Genomic DNA, 16,299 nt, shown 5'->3' on the forward strand with positions numbered 1-16,299 from the left:
GTATTGATCGTTATTCGGTACCGATTTAAAGAGTATCCAATACTCTCGATACTCGGTACCGAAACATTTAGGTTTCGAATAAAAGCGCACACAGGCCAAAAATATGGAAAAAACGGTTCAGGGGAGACACGCCTATCAAAACCCGAATGTAAGAGCCAAAAGAGCTTTTAATACTGATTCAAAGGAAAGATGTATACATATATGTCTGTTCGAGGCCATAATGCAGAGAAACGCTTACTTGTTTGAATCATTTTTGTTCCAGCTGAATCAGACGATATCATTTTCGTAGGCCTGGGGCAGATTCTGTAACAACTTTCGAATCGGTATCGGTTTTGTTGACGTATGATATGAAATATTTGTATACCAACAAGTGCGATATCGATCCGAAACTTGTCGCTAACTGGTTACAGAATCTTCCCCCTGAAAGGCTTCTTCATCCGTCTAAGCATTTTTCTTGAACCTTGGATCGATTAAGGTTAAAACTGATAAATCAATATTTCTCTGTTGCGATAAGTTCACGTGTTTTAGCCGATATCATATAAATTAGTAATGAAAGTTTTTCCCAAACTTGAAATGTAAAAAATCGGTATCGGGTTCCGAAAAGGAAATATTGGGTACCGTAATCTTTTTTAAGTATTGGGTACCGACAATTCAGACCATCACTATTTAATGTAGATAGATGCTTAAAAGCAATTGAAATTCTTCTTATTAGAAATAAAACTTATAGTTAATAGTTTTTATGTATTTGGACATATAATTCTAAGAAATTAAATGCTTCTAGAAGATTCGCTTTTCTATTAGTTTAAAAACATTTCGATGAGTTTAAAATATCGGTAAAACATTTAGCCATGATTAGCAACGCGGTGGCTTTCCACTGCGTTTGATGTTAAGTAAAAACCAATCGCGTTACCAAAACGTTACAAAAGTTAGTTTATTTTTCGTAATAAAATTGTGTTTGAGTACACATACCAAGAAATATAAGCTCTGATCCAGTACTCCATGAACTTACAGGATTTTACACGAACTTGCAGGAAGTTGCAGGAAAAATGTTCCCGTACTGAAAATTCTCCAAAATCCTGTAAATGAGAGCGACTTTTTTTAGAGTTATGTAGAGAATGAAGTTGCAAGATTTTACCCGAACTTTTTCTTCTGGTAAAATCATGAAAAGTGTCAAGCAAACACTGGTTGACGTTTTTACAGGAAAAATGGTTTTTTTGTTCCCGTACTTTTTGTTGTTACTCACTTTTTTCTCTCACTTCAGAGAGTAATTTTGCTGTTTGACAGTTTTACAGGATTTTTCACAAAAAGTATTGGATCAGAGCTATAGTATGTAAAATATGGTGATGTGCCTTGGCGTGAAGGTAGCCGTTTCTCCGTGTGCACGCGCTGAGACGGTTGAATTTGGAGTTCTTTCGCCACTTGCTTTTGGTCGTAACGAGCAAGCAGAGAGCGCATTAGGGTTCTCCTTCATTATAATCGGACGATTGTACAATGATTTTATATCGAAAATCAAGGCTGTTACAAACAAACGTTATGCGAACAAAGTTATAATACCTTTCTGCACAAGTGCGCTCGGATATAAAAAGGGTTATATGCGATTCTAAAATTCCCTTTGAATTGCACAAATATTTAAAGCAAACTGTTAGGTTGCGGTTTTCATAATACATATAATTTTTTTTTTTTAATTTTTGTTGGAAATTAGTAAAATATTAAAACAATTTATACACGTACATACATACAAGATTCTATATAATAGATGCAAAAATAAAACACAACAAAATATCAATATCTCAGACTTCTTCATTATTTTTGTTCCATGCTTGTAAGTTGAAGCTTCCAAATGAGCCAAATATAATGGCGGCTAAAAAGTAGGAAACGCCCAACGTAGCCATTACATAATTCCATTCAGTCTTGTTACCCTGTAAATTAGAATATAATATATACACACAATATGCATTTCGATATTGTACAAAATGTGTCGCAGAAAGTTAAAAGGGACCTTCGTGACGAAGAAATAGATTTTTACAACAAACCGGAGCTTTCTAGCTGCATTCGTTTTTTCAAAAATTCACCTCAAACTTTGAGAAAACGTACCAAAAAAATAAAATTCACTTGCCAAATTCAAAGTCGCCTTTCTCGAAAACTTCAGTATCTTAGAACCGAAGCTCCCTTTAAACCTTCCTGGTCAAATATGTATGTAGTATGTATACATTACAAAAATAATATATAATTTAATAATATACTATTTGGACATGCAAATGCAATATTTGCTGGCTTTTTAAACCTCAACCAAACTAAATAATTCAAATTTTAGCATTCTCGTTAAACTTTATGAGAAGAACTTCGCAGCAAGTTTTTCAGTTGGTAAGCGCTTTTTTCAGGCTTTCAAAGTTTTATTAAGCTATACGTTTTATAAGCTGAATAACGTGCTGAAAGCCTGTAAAGCCTGGTGTGGAGCTCTACTCCAAGATTGTACTCCAACTGACACAAATAGCTTTTCCCAATACCTTAAAAACCTTAAGGTTCTGTTATGCATATTTTGCATTGCAGCTAATATACATATGTATAATAGGGTGGCCCAAAAATGCATGTGAAAAAGTAAATTCAGAATCTATTTGCTGTCACCCCTAGTATTGTTCTATGCCAAAAAAATATACCCCTATTTTTTATTTTAAAATCAAAAAATATTTAGAGGTCGCTCGAAGCGCTCAAAGTTTTCCATGTACCTTCCGTAGAAATGGTATAGAATTCTAGAAAATCAATATTTTCCGATCGGAAAACTCTGTTTCTCTTCAGGAGATTCCCGATAATAATACCCATAATTTACTTAACAATTTTTTCAAAGTAACTATATTTTATAGGTCCGCCAAAACCCTCAGAAAATGCCAGAAAATGCGATCCAGGATAAATAAAAAATCTTTAATATTAAAAAATGTTTAAATAATTAATTGGGTATTGGCATTAGAAATCTCCTGAAGAGAACCGGAGTTTCCCGATGAAGAATTCTATACCATCTACGAAATTTGTTTTTTTTTTCCACTGAAAACTTTGAGCGCTTTGACCGACGTCTAAATATTTTTTGATTTCAAAATAAAAAAATAGGGTTATATATTTTTTCGATATAGAACAATCCTAGGGGTGAGAGCATTAAAATTCCGACTTTACTTATTTTGGACCGCCCTAATGTGTATCCTTGTTTATGCCCCATTACAAAGGGGGAAGGTTGTTAGAAGGTGGGAAAATGCGTTGAAATACTTTGGAAAATGTAATGTGCTTATCGAAAAATATCGATGCTCAAATCAAAGAAATACCTCAATCTATTTTCGCCCACGACGCCCTAAGTAGATTTCCTCCTTTTTTTATTTGGCCAATAACCGATTGACGATTTGGCCCGAAACCAAAAATAATTCGCCAAATTGTTGCTCTTCTTATCTCGAAAGCCTCCAAATCCATCCCATCTTTGTTTGTCAACAACCAGGTTTCTGTGCCTTATAAAAGCTCGGGCAAGTAGAGCGTAATTTTTTTCTGTCGAGGAAGCACTCTGCTTTTAAATTGGCTACCGAGCTCAAGGAAGCGCCTGTTGATAAAATTTATACTCCGCTCGATCTCCACGCTGGCGTTATTTGTGGTAGTAACGTGTATCCCAATATGTGAAGGCCGTTGACAAGAGATTTGTCTTGTGCTCGTTTACCGCTCGACGAACCTCTTTTGCCGTCTTATGTAAGCTGGAAAATGCTATGCTTACAGCCCTGGTCTTGATACCGACGATGTCAATGCCATCTGCATCCGCAGCATCATTGTGCTTTTGATGTAAATGCTTCCGATGAGGTTCAGATGGGCAGCTCGTACTACACTTTTTAACATCAAATTAAAGGGTTCGCATGAAAGTGAATCGCCTCCAACGCCTCGAAGAGGTCCCTCCCAATTCGGCCCGAGAAATATTTGACCTCAACGTTTCTCTACGTAGCCGTATTAGTTTTGCAGGGATTCCAAATTTAGATATGTCTTCCTAGGAGCAGCTCCTTTTCGTACTATCAACAAGTGTCGACTTGTTTAATTAATGTCTTTCCGAGAATTTGACATACTGTGAAAACGTGGATATACCAGGTCTAAAGTAAAACCCATAAGGTTCAATCAGTTCGTTCATGAAGGGTTTCACTCGTTCACACCATATCGTCGATGGGTCTTTGTATGCAATAGTTAGAGGGCTTAACCCGCCGTAATTGTTACAAGCGGCATAATCTTCATTTTTTTCGAAAGTATACTGGGATTCCAGTCTTCGGGCATGTGTTCATCGCCGCCGGCTTCAAACAGCTCACTCGGTGTTCCGTCGGCTCCAGAGGCTTTGTTTTTTTAAGCCGCTGTGCTTAAATCGTCTTGGTCCAATTGAATGGTCAGGGTTCTTCATCAAATGCGCTAACTGTGTCGATATTCAAAAGCGTTGAGCATATCTCAAGTCAGTTTTCCTGATTTCCAATTGCATTTTAAGCTATTCGCACTCGAGTCCTTCCGCTTCTCTTTTCTTCCTCTGGAAAGTACGTCTCTATTATAACGTTTTTTCCACGTGCCGCTCAGTTCAAGCATGTCTCTGAATAAAGCTTAAAAAGGCCCTCAACACCTGAAAACCCTGGTGTGGTGTTCCAATCTAAGAGTTTTCAGGCGCCAACCGCTTTTCCGACTTTCAGCACTTTATTCAGCTTTAAGTTTTACATTATGGCCTGAGTGCTGAAAGGTACAACGCCTGAAAAGCTTCTATTGTTTGCTATCTTTAGTTTGGTTGAGGCTTTAGTTTAAAGAACTCAAATAACAGTTATGGATACACATATGTACATACCTGCACAGCTATAGCGGAGATGATGATTGGTGAAATGAAACCATTCCATGTTGAAAAAGAATTTGCAATTCCCGAAAGTAAACCCGCATATGACGGTGTTAAGTGTAATAAACTGGGCCAATAACCGCCAGAAAATGCCATATCAGTGAATATACCCACAAACAGAATCATCAATATAATAATAATATGTTGATTTTCACTGGTTAACACAATGATGACAAGTAACTTGATTGTTAGGAGATTACCTAAATATTAGTTAATTAAATGATATGTATTTAGTAAATTAGAAAATTAAAAAAAATTACTTAATATTAAAAAAAAGTCATAGCAGTTCCAATAATTGACCCCCCTAATATCCAGTTTATACTATTAATATATGTACTTACACAAAACGTAAAATATTTTTCCATAAAGTGTTGACTTATAGTTTGGTTTTCTTACAACATATGTGCATAATGGCACAGTGATGATTTTGGAAATAATACCACCCAAAAAGGGCGTTGCTGCGAATATTCCCATCTTGCAAAGTAGAAAAGATGAATTATATCTTTATAGCTGGATATGTGAAAGTTCCGCATAAACTTACTTGTGGTATTGAGAAACCCAGAGCTTCTCTCAAAAATCGTGGCAACATCATTGTCATCACAATTATGCCATAGCTGTGGAAAACGTGCGTCAATATAAAGGCATACACTGGTGGCGAGGAGAGAATTTTCTTCCAAGGTACGCTTTTTGACTAAAATAGATATGTATGTATGTATGCTTTCGAATAATACATTTTTCTTTAGGTTACTTACTTTCGTCTTTTCATTGTTTGTTGATTCCAAATAATCGCGCTCTCCTGCTGATAATCTCGGATGTTCTTCCAGTGTATTATATACCAGCCAATGACACGAAATTCCAAATATCAAAGCAGTGACACCCACTATATAAAACGTCAATTCCCAATTGTAGTGGCAAAAGAATGCAGATAATGGAAAAGCGATGAGAGGACCAATTGAGTAACCGCCATAAGCAATTGACAATAACGCGGTACGCTCCTTTTTATGGGCCCATGTGGAGAATAGTTGGTATAGGGCAGGATTTCCAAAACCCTACGTTTTATGTGTGGGGAGAATTTTTGAGAAATAAATAAATTTTTAGTAATGAAATATTTGTTTACCTTAATTTAGATAATAATATGTGCTCATGTCCGGCTACAAAATATTGATACGGATCAGTTTATTTTTCATAAAAAATTTTCTAGAAATATATTTGTACTACACTCTAAAAAAAATTGTGTTAATTTCCTAGCTAAAAGGTAGGTTACTGATTTCCTACCTTATTATCCGCGGTATTTCGGACTTTTTTGAGTGTAATATAGCTGCTGTGGTGTGCGTAATTTTACTACGAAAGTATGTACAAACTACAAAATACACATCTGCCGTTTGATTTCACCCGTAGAATTGTGTACAGCCGCTAATAAAAAGGATTTTTACACACGAAAATGTGTAAACGAGAAAAATACATACTCATCGTGTAAATTTACCAAAAAATTTAAAAATTAACAAAAATATACTCGATTTATATTCGCATTTTTAAGCAGATTTTTTAGAGTGTAGGAATGTAAATTAACGTCGACGGGGTTTCTAGTACTCCGGGATTTAGTCAGAAATAGTCAGGAAGTTTTTAGTGAAGGTATTACAAATGCGTATAGGGGAACGAGGCGAAAATTTTATGTTACTCTCTTGTCGATGGCATCTTGAAACTAAAATTGACTATCACGTTACGTGTAGCCTACGTCACAGTTGTCAATTCAAATGCATTTTGGCAGGAGTAGTTAATAAGAAAATCCATTTAAAATTGCAAGAACTCCACACCGAGCTTCGATGCATCTAAAAAATTTTCCAAATACTTAGTCCTTTATGCTATGAATATATCCAGAACAGCTTGAATTCCCCTTAATGAACGCCTACTCACTATCAAGGAGTTATATTCTACCTCAGAACATAATCCGCTTACAGCTGGAAAAACATATTTTGATGTAATGAATTACATATGTACATCTACAAAATGAAATTTGTTCCATCTTAAGCGATGAACGATTGATGAGACTTAATACGAATATTGATTTGTTAGTACCGGAACTATTTCTTGCACGTTTATTTGCCAAAAGTTCTTCAACGGCTGCGAATGCCGCATTATACTAAAGCCCGTCTTTCGACATTAGCTACTACTAGTGAACCCGCATGGCGTTAATATTTATGCCGAAAATTGAATTTCAAAAACTCGGAGATCCGAGTGCCATATTTCATCAAAACCGTGCCTGAGTGAAGAGCAGTCTCGCATAGTGCGTATTTTTATTTTCATCGAATTTCAAATCACCCTATTTATTCATAAAAAAGTTCTTAGTTAAAAAATAAAACTTTATCATACTTCTACAGGTTAAGGCCTCTCATTTTTGAAATTCCTTTTCAAAAGTATTCTCAAAACAAAATCTTCTTAAATCTCTGTCATCTGACATTGTGATACACATGTTCGAACAAATGGCAACCCTCCTAAATAAAGGTCACGAATAAATCCCTTTCAAATCCATTTCGATTTAGACCCATCTTTTAGAAATTCATCCTCCTTAATAAATAATTTGAATGTAACTTTTTAACCGACTTCCAAAAAAAGGAGGAGGTTATCAGTTCGTCGGAATATTTTTTTCGTTTTTTTTTTTTATGTATGTTACCGCATGACTTTGGACCACGTCAACCAATTTCGATAATTCTTTTTGCATCGGAAAGGTAGTGTCTCAGAGGTGGTCCCATACTCATCTGGTTGAGATCCGATCAGTGGATCATGAGATATATATATATATATTTTTTTTTTTTATATGGGAGTTGAAGTCGGTTTTTTTTTTTGCTAAAAGTTACTTGTTAAACACATTTTTAAACATTCCAAATGTTCAAACTAAAGATTTTTTCAATATTCTTTCGTTTGACTACGATATTTTTATATTTCATATTTTTGAATTAGTTAATTGAAACAGGTGGCAGTCCTTTTCAAAAGTCTTTTCACGCTTAATCATTGTTAACTCTCCTTCGCCGGACACTGCGATACATATTTTAATTAACTGATGCATTAAGTGGAATTTTATTTTCAAACATGTGGCAACCCCGCTAGATGCAGTTCAGGAATAGAAATTTTCCAAACCCCCTTCGATTGATACCCATATTTTTTTTATACTTCATTTAGCTTATAAAATAATTCGAATTTAACTTTTTAAGAAGGTAGCAACCCTCTTCCAACACCTCAAAAATATTCTTAGCGTTCAAACTTAAGATTTCTTAAGACTCCTTCCTTTGACATCTATATTGTGATATTTCGTATAACTTGTGTAAACTGAATTCGACATTTCAAAGAGGTGGCAACCTTCTTCAAAGTATTTTCAAACTACTACTTTCTGAAACACCTTTCGTGTGTCACCCATATGGTGATACATATTTCTCTTATGTACATAGAGTATTGAAGCACTTTAAAAATAGTTTTTAACCGACTTCCAAAAAAGGAGGAGGTTATCAGTACGTCGGAATATTTATTTTTTTTTGTTTTTTTTTTTTATGTATGTTACCGCATAACTTTGGACCACGTCAACCGATTTCGATAATTCTTGCATCGGAAAGGTAGTGTCTCAGAGGTGGTCCCATACTAATCTGGTTAAGATCCGATCAGCGGATCATGAGATATATATATGTATATATATATTTTTTTTATATGGGAGTTGAAGTCGGTTTTTTTTTTGCTAAAAAATTACTTGTTTGTTTATGTTCTTACCGCCACTAAACCTTGCATTAGACGCACAACCATCGTAGCTATATAACTGATGCGTGCAACAAATGGTATCAAAATGAATATCAGTGCCTGAATAATAATGGAGTGGATGAAGAAGAACTTCCCTCCAAATTTGTCTGCCAATCGACCGGCGAAGCAAAGTGTAACCACATAGCCATAGTAAAATGTTGACTGTATAATGAATTCCTGTTTACGTGTCCATGCCACTCGGATTGGCTAGAAAGATGAAAAGAAATTGAAATAAAATTATATACAAATTTTGCGAATGTTAAGACTTATTTTGTTCTACGTACAAACTAAATACATCCACGACAATTTCAAATTAAAAAAAAAACCGCTACCAGGGTTTTAAAAAAATGATTTTTGTTTTTAAATTGCAAAACACGACAAAATCTTGACTTTAAAAGCGTTAACTCAGCGAGTTTATGAATTTATATGAATTAATTTTAATGACATGCTAAATTTATCAGATTTCATGTAAACATTTCGTGATATAAATAAAAAAATTTAAATTTTTTCAAACCCTGGCAGCGATCCCTGAAAATTTGGACAATTTAGAAGAAAAATAGAGAAGTGTCCCATAAAAAACTAAAGTGTTGATATTTTAAGAAGCACCCTAGTATGGTTATATATACATATCGGTACCTAAAGGTGAAAAGGTTCCAAAGGTGTTCCTACTCTTTCGTCCGAAATCGCTCTCTCTGGGCAACATGAGTAGGCCTTGTGCGAGATGTGTTAACGAGCTCGTGGGAAGCCTTGGAAGTACTAGGTTTAAGGGTCCTTAAAAATGTGAAGACTCTGTTCACCATGAAGTGGTGGATACATAAAGGTGCATTTAACAAAATTTTCCCAGTTTCTGGTAGTGCGCAAGAAATGCGATGGACGGGGCAAGACAACTAACAAATGTAGGCCTACTACAGCTGCCATGTAAGGGAGGGGAGATTGGATTTGTGGTTAAAGAGAGAGCTCGTCACTAAGTACTGTCGCTCAGTCCGGTGGACGAGCGTCTCGTCATATTCTGCAATAAAGCGAGATTCATCAACGCCTTGTTTATTTGCGCTCACGCCTCCACGGAGAGAAGGACGAGGTGACCAAAGATCTCTTCAATGAGCGCTAGCACCGCAGTTACGAGCGATTGTCCCGCCACAATTTAAAAATGGTACTTGGTGGCCTGAATTCAGGGTGGGAAAGGAAGCCATCTTTGGGATTGACCGATAACGGACTGAATCTAATCGACTTCACCGGCGTCGAAACATGGTGGAATGCAGTGGCGTCTAGCTACGTGGCTGAAAATAAATCGATTAGAAATCAATATATGGAGCTGAAGAGGGAAGCGAAACGTTTTTCCGTAACAAATAGAGAGATATCGAATTACGTTAGTGCGAAGAGCTTTAAATGTTAACCGAATTTTTTTTATCAGAAAGTTAAATGACTTACTGAAAGTTTCAAGATCAGGGCGAAAGAGCAATTACATAAGAAAGTATTCTCATAACTCCCATTTGCAGTTCCAAGGCGACAAAAAACTTTGCCATAAACTCACATAAATAAAACCGGCCCTATTTACTCTCTTTTCCTAAGACAGGAACTATACTCATTTTAGTATTTCTGAGTACAAAGGACTTGTAGAGGGTGTGCAATATGTAGGTACATATGTATGTATGTGTGCACATGAGGATGGTCCAAAAATGCCCGTGAAAAAAGTAAAGTCCGAATTTTAATGCTCTCACCCCCAAGGATTGTTTCATATTTAAAAAATATACACCTTCTTTTGTATATCGAAATCAAAAAATAGAGGTCGCTCAAAGCCCTGAAAGTTTTCCATGTATTTTAAGTGGGAACACATTTTTTTTTGTAGAAATGGTTTGGAATTCTTGGAAATCAATATTGTCGATCGGAAAACTTTGTTTCTCTTCAGGAGACTTCCAAGAAGAATATCTAATTGTTTACTTTACCAGTTTTTATTACTACCGAATCCTTTTTTATCGGTCCCCATTGCATATTTTGGGGTTTCCGGGAGACCTATGAAATATAGTTAATATTAAGAAATGGCGACCGCTGTGGTGTGGTGGAGAGCATTGCGCGCTACCATTTCGCAGGGCCAGGGTTCAAGCCCAACATTTTTTCTAATGTATTCTGCCATGAAAAACCCTTGTGAGACAACATCAAGGCGCACGCTACAAACCGGAGGAGAAGCTCGGTCTAACACTAACCTATTGTGTGAGCCCCAAGGTGAGTTGAACTGTGTTGAGTAGAGCTGAGTTCTGATAAAGCGAATTCAAGTGAAGTGAGTTTAGATAAGTGAAGGTGAGTTAGGATGAGGTGAGGTGATATAAGGTGAGCTGAAGGGAAGTAACATTAGTTGGGGTGAGTCGAGCAGGGAGGATTTGGACTTAGCACTTATCATAGCATAACATAGCATGGCAAACTTAGCATAACATAACATAACAATACAACATACAATAACATAACATAACATACTATAACATAACATACTATAACATAACATAACATATCTCATTCCACAGTTGTATCTCCTTTTCTCTCAGTTTTATCTTCATATTTTCTTTTGCCTTTATCTGCATTCTTTTCTTCATCCACATAATCACCCCCACCATTGTCATTATGTCAAGAATGATAGAATACAAGATTGCGCTCATCAAAGAGGATTTTTGAATATAATTTTATTGTGACGTCACACCTGTCCAGTTGCGAGAGAGAAATGCTAAAACGCGAGCAGGGTTGGAAGAAGAAGAAAAAATGTTGCAAGGAAAATGTAAACAAGTTGCACCGGTCCGAGATCGGCGCAACCTTTGTATTCTCTCAATCGTGGTAGAGACGGTGTCACTTTTGAATTGATTTTTTCACTTTATTTTAAACTCATTTGAAATTTGAGTAACTCTCTGCACATCAGCATCAGAATAGGTACCTTGCTAATGATATGCAATTATCTATATCTTAGAAGTATAGTTTAGCCGTATCGTCGCCCGTATGTCGGAAACATGAATGTGTAAAAATGAAAGGTTTGGGAAATCAAGTTTGAAAGGTTTTTTTTTACAAAACTTAATTCTACATTTACGCAATTGGTATTCTGAGTTTTGATATAACGTAGAACATCCAAAGGTTAATCAAGTCAACCCAATAATTCAAAACTGATAAATTTGCACATTCATGCTTCTGGCATGAGTGTGACGATGTAAGATTATTTAAAAAAAAAATGGTTAAGTAAAGAAATTGGGTATTATTATTGCAAGTCTCCTGAAGAGAATCAGCATTTTTCGATCGAAAAATATTAGGGCTGTTCAGGATATTGTGGTAATGGCAATGGATTTGTAGTTGGAATTGCATTTGCAAATTTTATGCTTGCTACCATGGCATTTTATTGTTGTGAATTTACAAATACGCCGAATATGCAAATAAAAGAGTATATGCACAAGATCCTGAACAGCCCAATAGATTTGCAAGAATTGTTTTTTCCCATTTATGTAAGTACATAAATAACATAAATGAACAACTTTGAGCGCTTTGAGCGACATCTAAATATTCTTTGATTTCAAAATAATAGATCAACGGTGGGCAAACGCGGCTCTTTGCTTAGCAAAATGCGGCTTGTTTTACTTTCTCTTTGCTTAGAACATTTTGGCTCTTTTTACTTTTTAAAATACATATTTCTTTGCTGGACATTCTTTTCCATTGTGTTGTTTGTTTTTTTTTTTTTTAATTTATTCATTTTATATACACGTACGCAAATTGAGATCGGAATATTACCCGCAATTGGAGAATGAAAATTGGCTTTCTGACTTATGAACTGATTATGGCAATTTAACGTACCTTAGCGCTCTCTCTTAACAATTCTGTTAAATGGATGTTGCTTATAATTGAACAGCCCAAGCTTAACGTAACATAATGCCACGTCGAAATCTGTTTCATTTTGATTCTCTAAGTTCTACGTTCCGTTAAGTTAAGTTAAATTGCCGTAATTAGGCTTTTAATGCTCTTTACCGATATGATGGAACATTTGCAAAACTTGAATTTGTCTCTACAAGTAGAGAATAAAAATGTTTTTGGTTTGACGCAAATTATTTTAAGTTTTGAAGCTAACTACGTCTTTTTATTCACGATCTCCAAAAAAGCATATTTCATCATTTTCCATGGCTAGAACAAATATTGCACATGATTTAAAGGCGGATTTTGAAAAAAGATTTGCCGATTTGAAATTATTTAAATGTACGTTTGCATACTTCATAAACCCATTTTTATGTAACTTAATTGTGGATGAATTTACAGTATTCGAAATACTCCTTTTCAAGAAAAGCGAAAAAAAGTTGAAGTTTTTGGAATTAAAAGAAGATAAGGCCCTGGACATGCAACATAACGCTTTGCTATTGCTTAAATTTCGGCAATAAGTACCAGATTTAAAATATCAGCTGCGTCCTATATATTTTCAATTTTTGGTACAACGCATAAATGTGAGACTGTGCTCTACAATGAAATTCGTAAAACTAAAATACCGTTCACAATTAGTTGCATTCGCGTACCTGATAATTATTAAAAGTTATAAAAACTATCAGCTTTTTGTGTTTGCAAAGTAGGGGAAATTGAGAGAGCAAAATGACATTTCATTTTGAGGGAAAGCTCTAGCAGCTTTCTGCTGGAAAAATTTTTGCCAACTGCAAATTGCCAACAAGAAAACAGCTGATCAAAAGCAGGTGGTTGGAATTTACACAAATCCACACTAAATATTTAGTCCCGATCCCGCCCATCACGACTTTTTTCAGAATTGTACCGCGGGTCCTGGGGTCCCAAAATCTATCAAAACAACTAACAAAAAAAATAAAATAATGAAAGATCTGGCATCTTCCGATTATTTTGTTTTGCTTTGCTGTTCGTTTTCGTCCCAATATAACATAAAAAAAGTGCATAATTCACACATCGTTTTTAAGGAAGATTTTCCGAATTTGCGGAGGTTGCGGTTTTATCGGGAGTGTCGGGAAAGGATTTTGGTGCCGTTCGTTTAGTCAGTGAAATGTGTCAGGATAAAAACTCGGGATTTGCTTTCTTACGTTTTCAATTTTGTGCTTTTGAATGTAAACAAAATTTCTATCAGCGGTTCGTCTAACTTGCCAGATTCTGCAAATTTTCTGTTCGCGTACTATTTTGGATATTTTTCTCTTGTGAGAGAACAGATGACATTTCGGCGGGATTTTGCCGTTGGACATCTTTTACTGGAGATTTAAACGAACGTACCTATTGACAAGCCAACATTTAACAGAACTGTTACGAACGACTTTAACTGACATAAAACGCGATTTTGAAAATTTGGCCAAAGGGATCTTTTGAATTTACTTTAATATCTATCTTACGTACTTTAGAATAATAATACAATTAATGCTTTCATTTCTAAAAATAATTTAATTAAAAATAAAATTTTTGTTTTTGTGGCTGGTTTTGTAGCAATTAGAATTTACATGTGGCTTTTATCGGCCTCGGCCTTGCCCACCCCTGTAAAAGATAGAACAGGTATAGAAAGTATAGAACAATACTAGGGGGTGAGAGTATACAAATTCCGACTGTTCTTTTGATTGACCACCCTAATGTACATACACACATGCACATGCACTTACATATGTACATGTGTAGCATATGTTTCAACATAGTTGCCAACTTGGTGCTTTAAGCACTAGATTTAGTGATTTTGAAAATTAAAACGCCAAAAAAAAATTTTTAGTGCCCAGTGGCTTTTTTAGTGCTTTTTTTCTGAACTAAAATTACTCCGATATAGTTAAAACCTGAAATAATTTTTAATATTTAAAGCTGTGGCAGCACTGAATTTACAAAAATCTACAAATTTAAATGCACTTAAATACAACCATGACTTAGTAGATATGCGAGTAAGTTAAGTATTTCTTTTTTTCTTTTCTAATTATTTGTAAAAATTTTTATTTTTGTACCATCTGAGTAAAACACATCGTTTCTTGGTGCTGAATCCAAATCTGGCCGAACAATTGCTCTAGCACTAGTATTTTGAGATATCCCAACCTCAAAGTGCCAAAATCACGGTTTTTGGCGATATTTATTTGAGGTTATATAATGAAAACAAAAATTTGTTTTGCTCATTTCTACTTAGGGCATGATTTTCGTTTGTTGGGATTCGATTTTTCTTTCTTGAGATATATCAGTTTTAATGTGCAGTACTTCGGTATTACGTCGTAAGCATGAGTCATGTGTAGCATGTGTAGAGGCCATACAATCGATGTGAACAAAACGGTTTTGTTTATTGATTTATGTATGCATTCTTGTAAATATTGTTAATTTTTTGTTTTTGTTAAATACACACAAACTGTTATGAAAAAAGCATCCATTGATTCAAAACCATTTGGTGCTTTTAGTGTTTTTTTTCCAAGTTTTTGGTGCTTTTTGAAAATCAAAAGTTGGCAACACTGTGTTTTAAACAAAGAAAAAACCGCTACATGTGAATTCCAACATTTGGAATATTTTTACTTACATTTTCATTCGACGGCGAACTGTCTCTTGCATAAACAAACTGTGACAATGTTTCCAGTGTAGTATTCGAGTTATCTTCATCCTTTTTAACCATGCACAGTACGCTAAAATCGAATGTGTTGCGCATGCATAAATGCATAACCATAGCAATGAAGGCGCATATTGCATAGGTTAAACGCACCGAGCAAAGCAGCGGATAGTGGGGCGGCGGTTTATTAGGTTGTGCTTGCTCCACGGCAGCTTCATTTGACTGTTTACGAGTATTTTCAGTCATTACAAACAAATATATCTAATACACACAAACAAAAATATGACTTAAAATGGATTTAACAGCTGTTTTATGTTAGATTTAAATTTTTTTTTTTTACACGCAACAGAGACGCGGACGGACTCACACCACACGAAATATTTAGAACACTAGTTTTTCGAATTGCTAATTGTCCGCTGATCGACAGCAGTGGTTTCGTATGGGTGTAAATATTTTGTTTCACCTAAACGGCTAACCGTAAAACACGTTCAATATGCACTTCGGTGACGATTAGGTAATTTTAAAACAGAATTCGTTCCATTGTCACGTTTAAGTGAGGAATGCGCAAAAAGAGCACACTCCACGTTTAATCTAACAACAATTACATTTTCGAAGTTATTTTATGTTGAAATAGAATTCTCTTTTTCTTTCCAACGCCATTTCCAGTGGCGTCTTCCCCTCTCATTTGTGCAGTCTACGATTTTCCGCGCCAAACAAGCAAATAAAAAACAGAAATTGTAGAGAAAAAGCAATGAAATTACTATTGTTTTTTTGCGAAGTTAAATTATTAGGCTAATCATAAATGAATTAGTTTTCAACTTGTGATAAATAATCACAATACGGGCAACTACTTCATTGAAAATGGAAATTTATACGTACTAACAAATTTTTTTTTTGACTGAAAACAAGAAATAAAACTATGGAAAGTAGGCTGATATTTGGCATGCAGGCTTCTAAGCTCATTGCTACACCGGCGAACCCATGGGGGTACAGGCTAGGGTTGCAAACCGTTCTATAATATATAGTATCGTACAATTTTTCCGGTCGGCGTACTATATACTGGCGAAAAAAAATATAGTACGCAAAAATAGTATATTTCTTCAATTAAAAATATAAT

The 16,299-nt window shown here is 35.2% G+C and overlaps 1 protein-coding gene across 1 annotated transcript; it reads right to left on the reverse strand.

Moving 5' to 3' along the window:
* Positions 1–1,698: 1,698 nt before the first annotated feature.
* Positions 1,699–15,428, reverse strand: LOC118738265 (sialin). Its single transcript, XM_036469191.1, has 7 exons — positions 15,156–15,428; positions 8,636–8,869; positions 5,632–5,928; positions 5,421–5,570; positions 5,221–5,353; positions 4,835–5,079; positions 1,699–1,919 (listed from the first exon to the last, which is right to left on the reverse strand). The coding sequence occupies exons 1-7, from the start codon at positions 15,426–15,428 to the stop codon at positions 1,791–1,793; spliced, it is 1,461 nt and encodes a 486-aa protein (XP_036325084.1). The 3' UTR covers positions 1,699–1,790.
* Between the last annotated feature and the right edge of the window lie 871 nt (positions 15,429–16,299).

The sequence above is a fragment of the Rhagoletis pomonella genome, unplaced genomic scaffold, assembly GCF_013731165.1.
Source record: "Rhagoletis pomonella isolate Grant_MI unplaced genomic scaffold, Rhpom_1.0 Rhpom_scaffold_00004, whole genome shotgun sequence".
In the NCBI taxonomy this organism is placed as follows: domain Eukaryota; kingdom Metazoa; phylum Arthropoda; class Insecta; order Diptera; family Tephritidae; genus Rhagoletis; species Rhagoletis pomonella.

Excerpts from the sequence above, each read along its gene's own strand:
- LOC118738265 (XM_036469191.1), bottom strand. The coding sequence starts at position 15,428 with ATGACTGAAAATACTCGTAAACAGTCAAATGAAGCTGCCGTGGAGCAA. Across the intron at positions 5,571-5,631 it reads CAAACAATGAAAAGACGAAA|TCAAAAAGCGTACCTTGGAA; the intron begins GTAAGTAACCTA and ends TATCTATTTTAG. Across the intron at positions 5,080-5,220 it reads AAAAATATTTTACGTTTTGT|GTAATCTCCTAACAATCAAG; the intron begins GTAAGTACATAT and ends ACTAATATTTAG.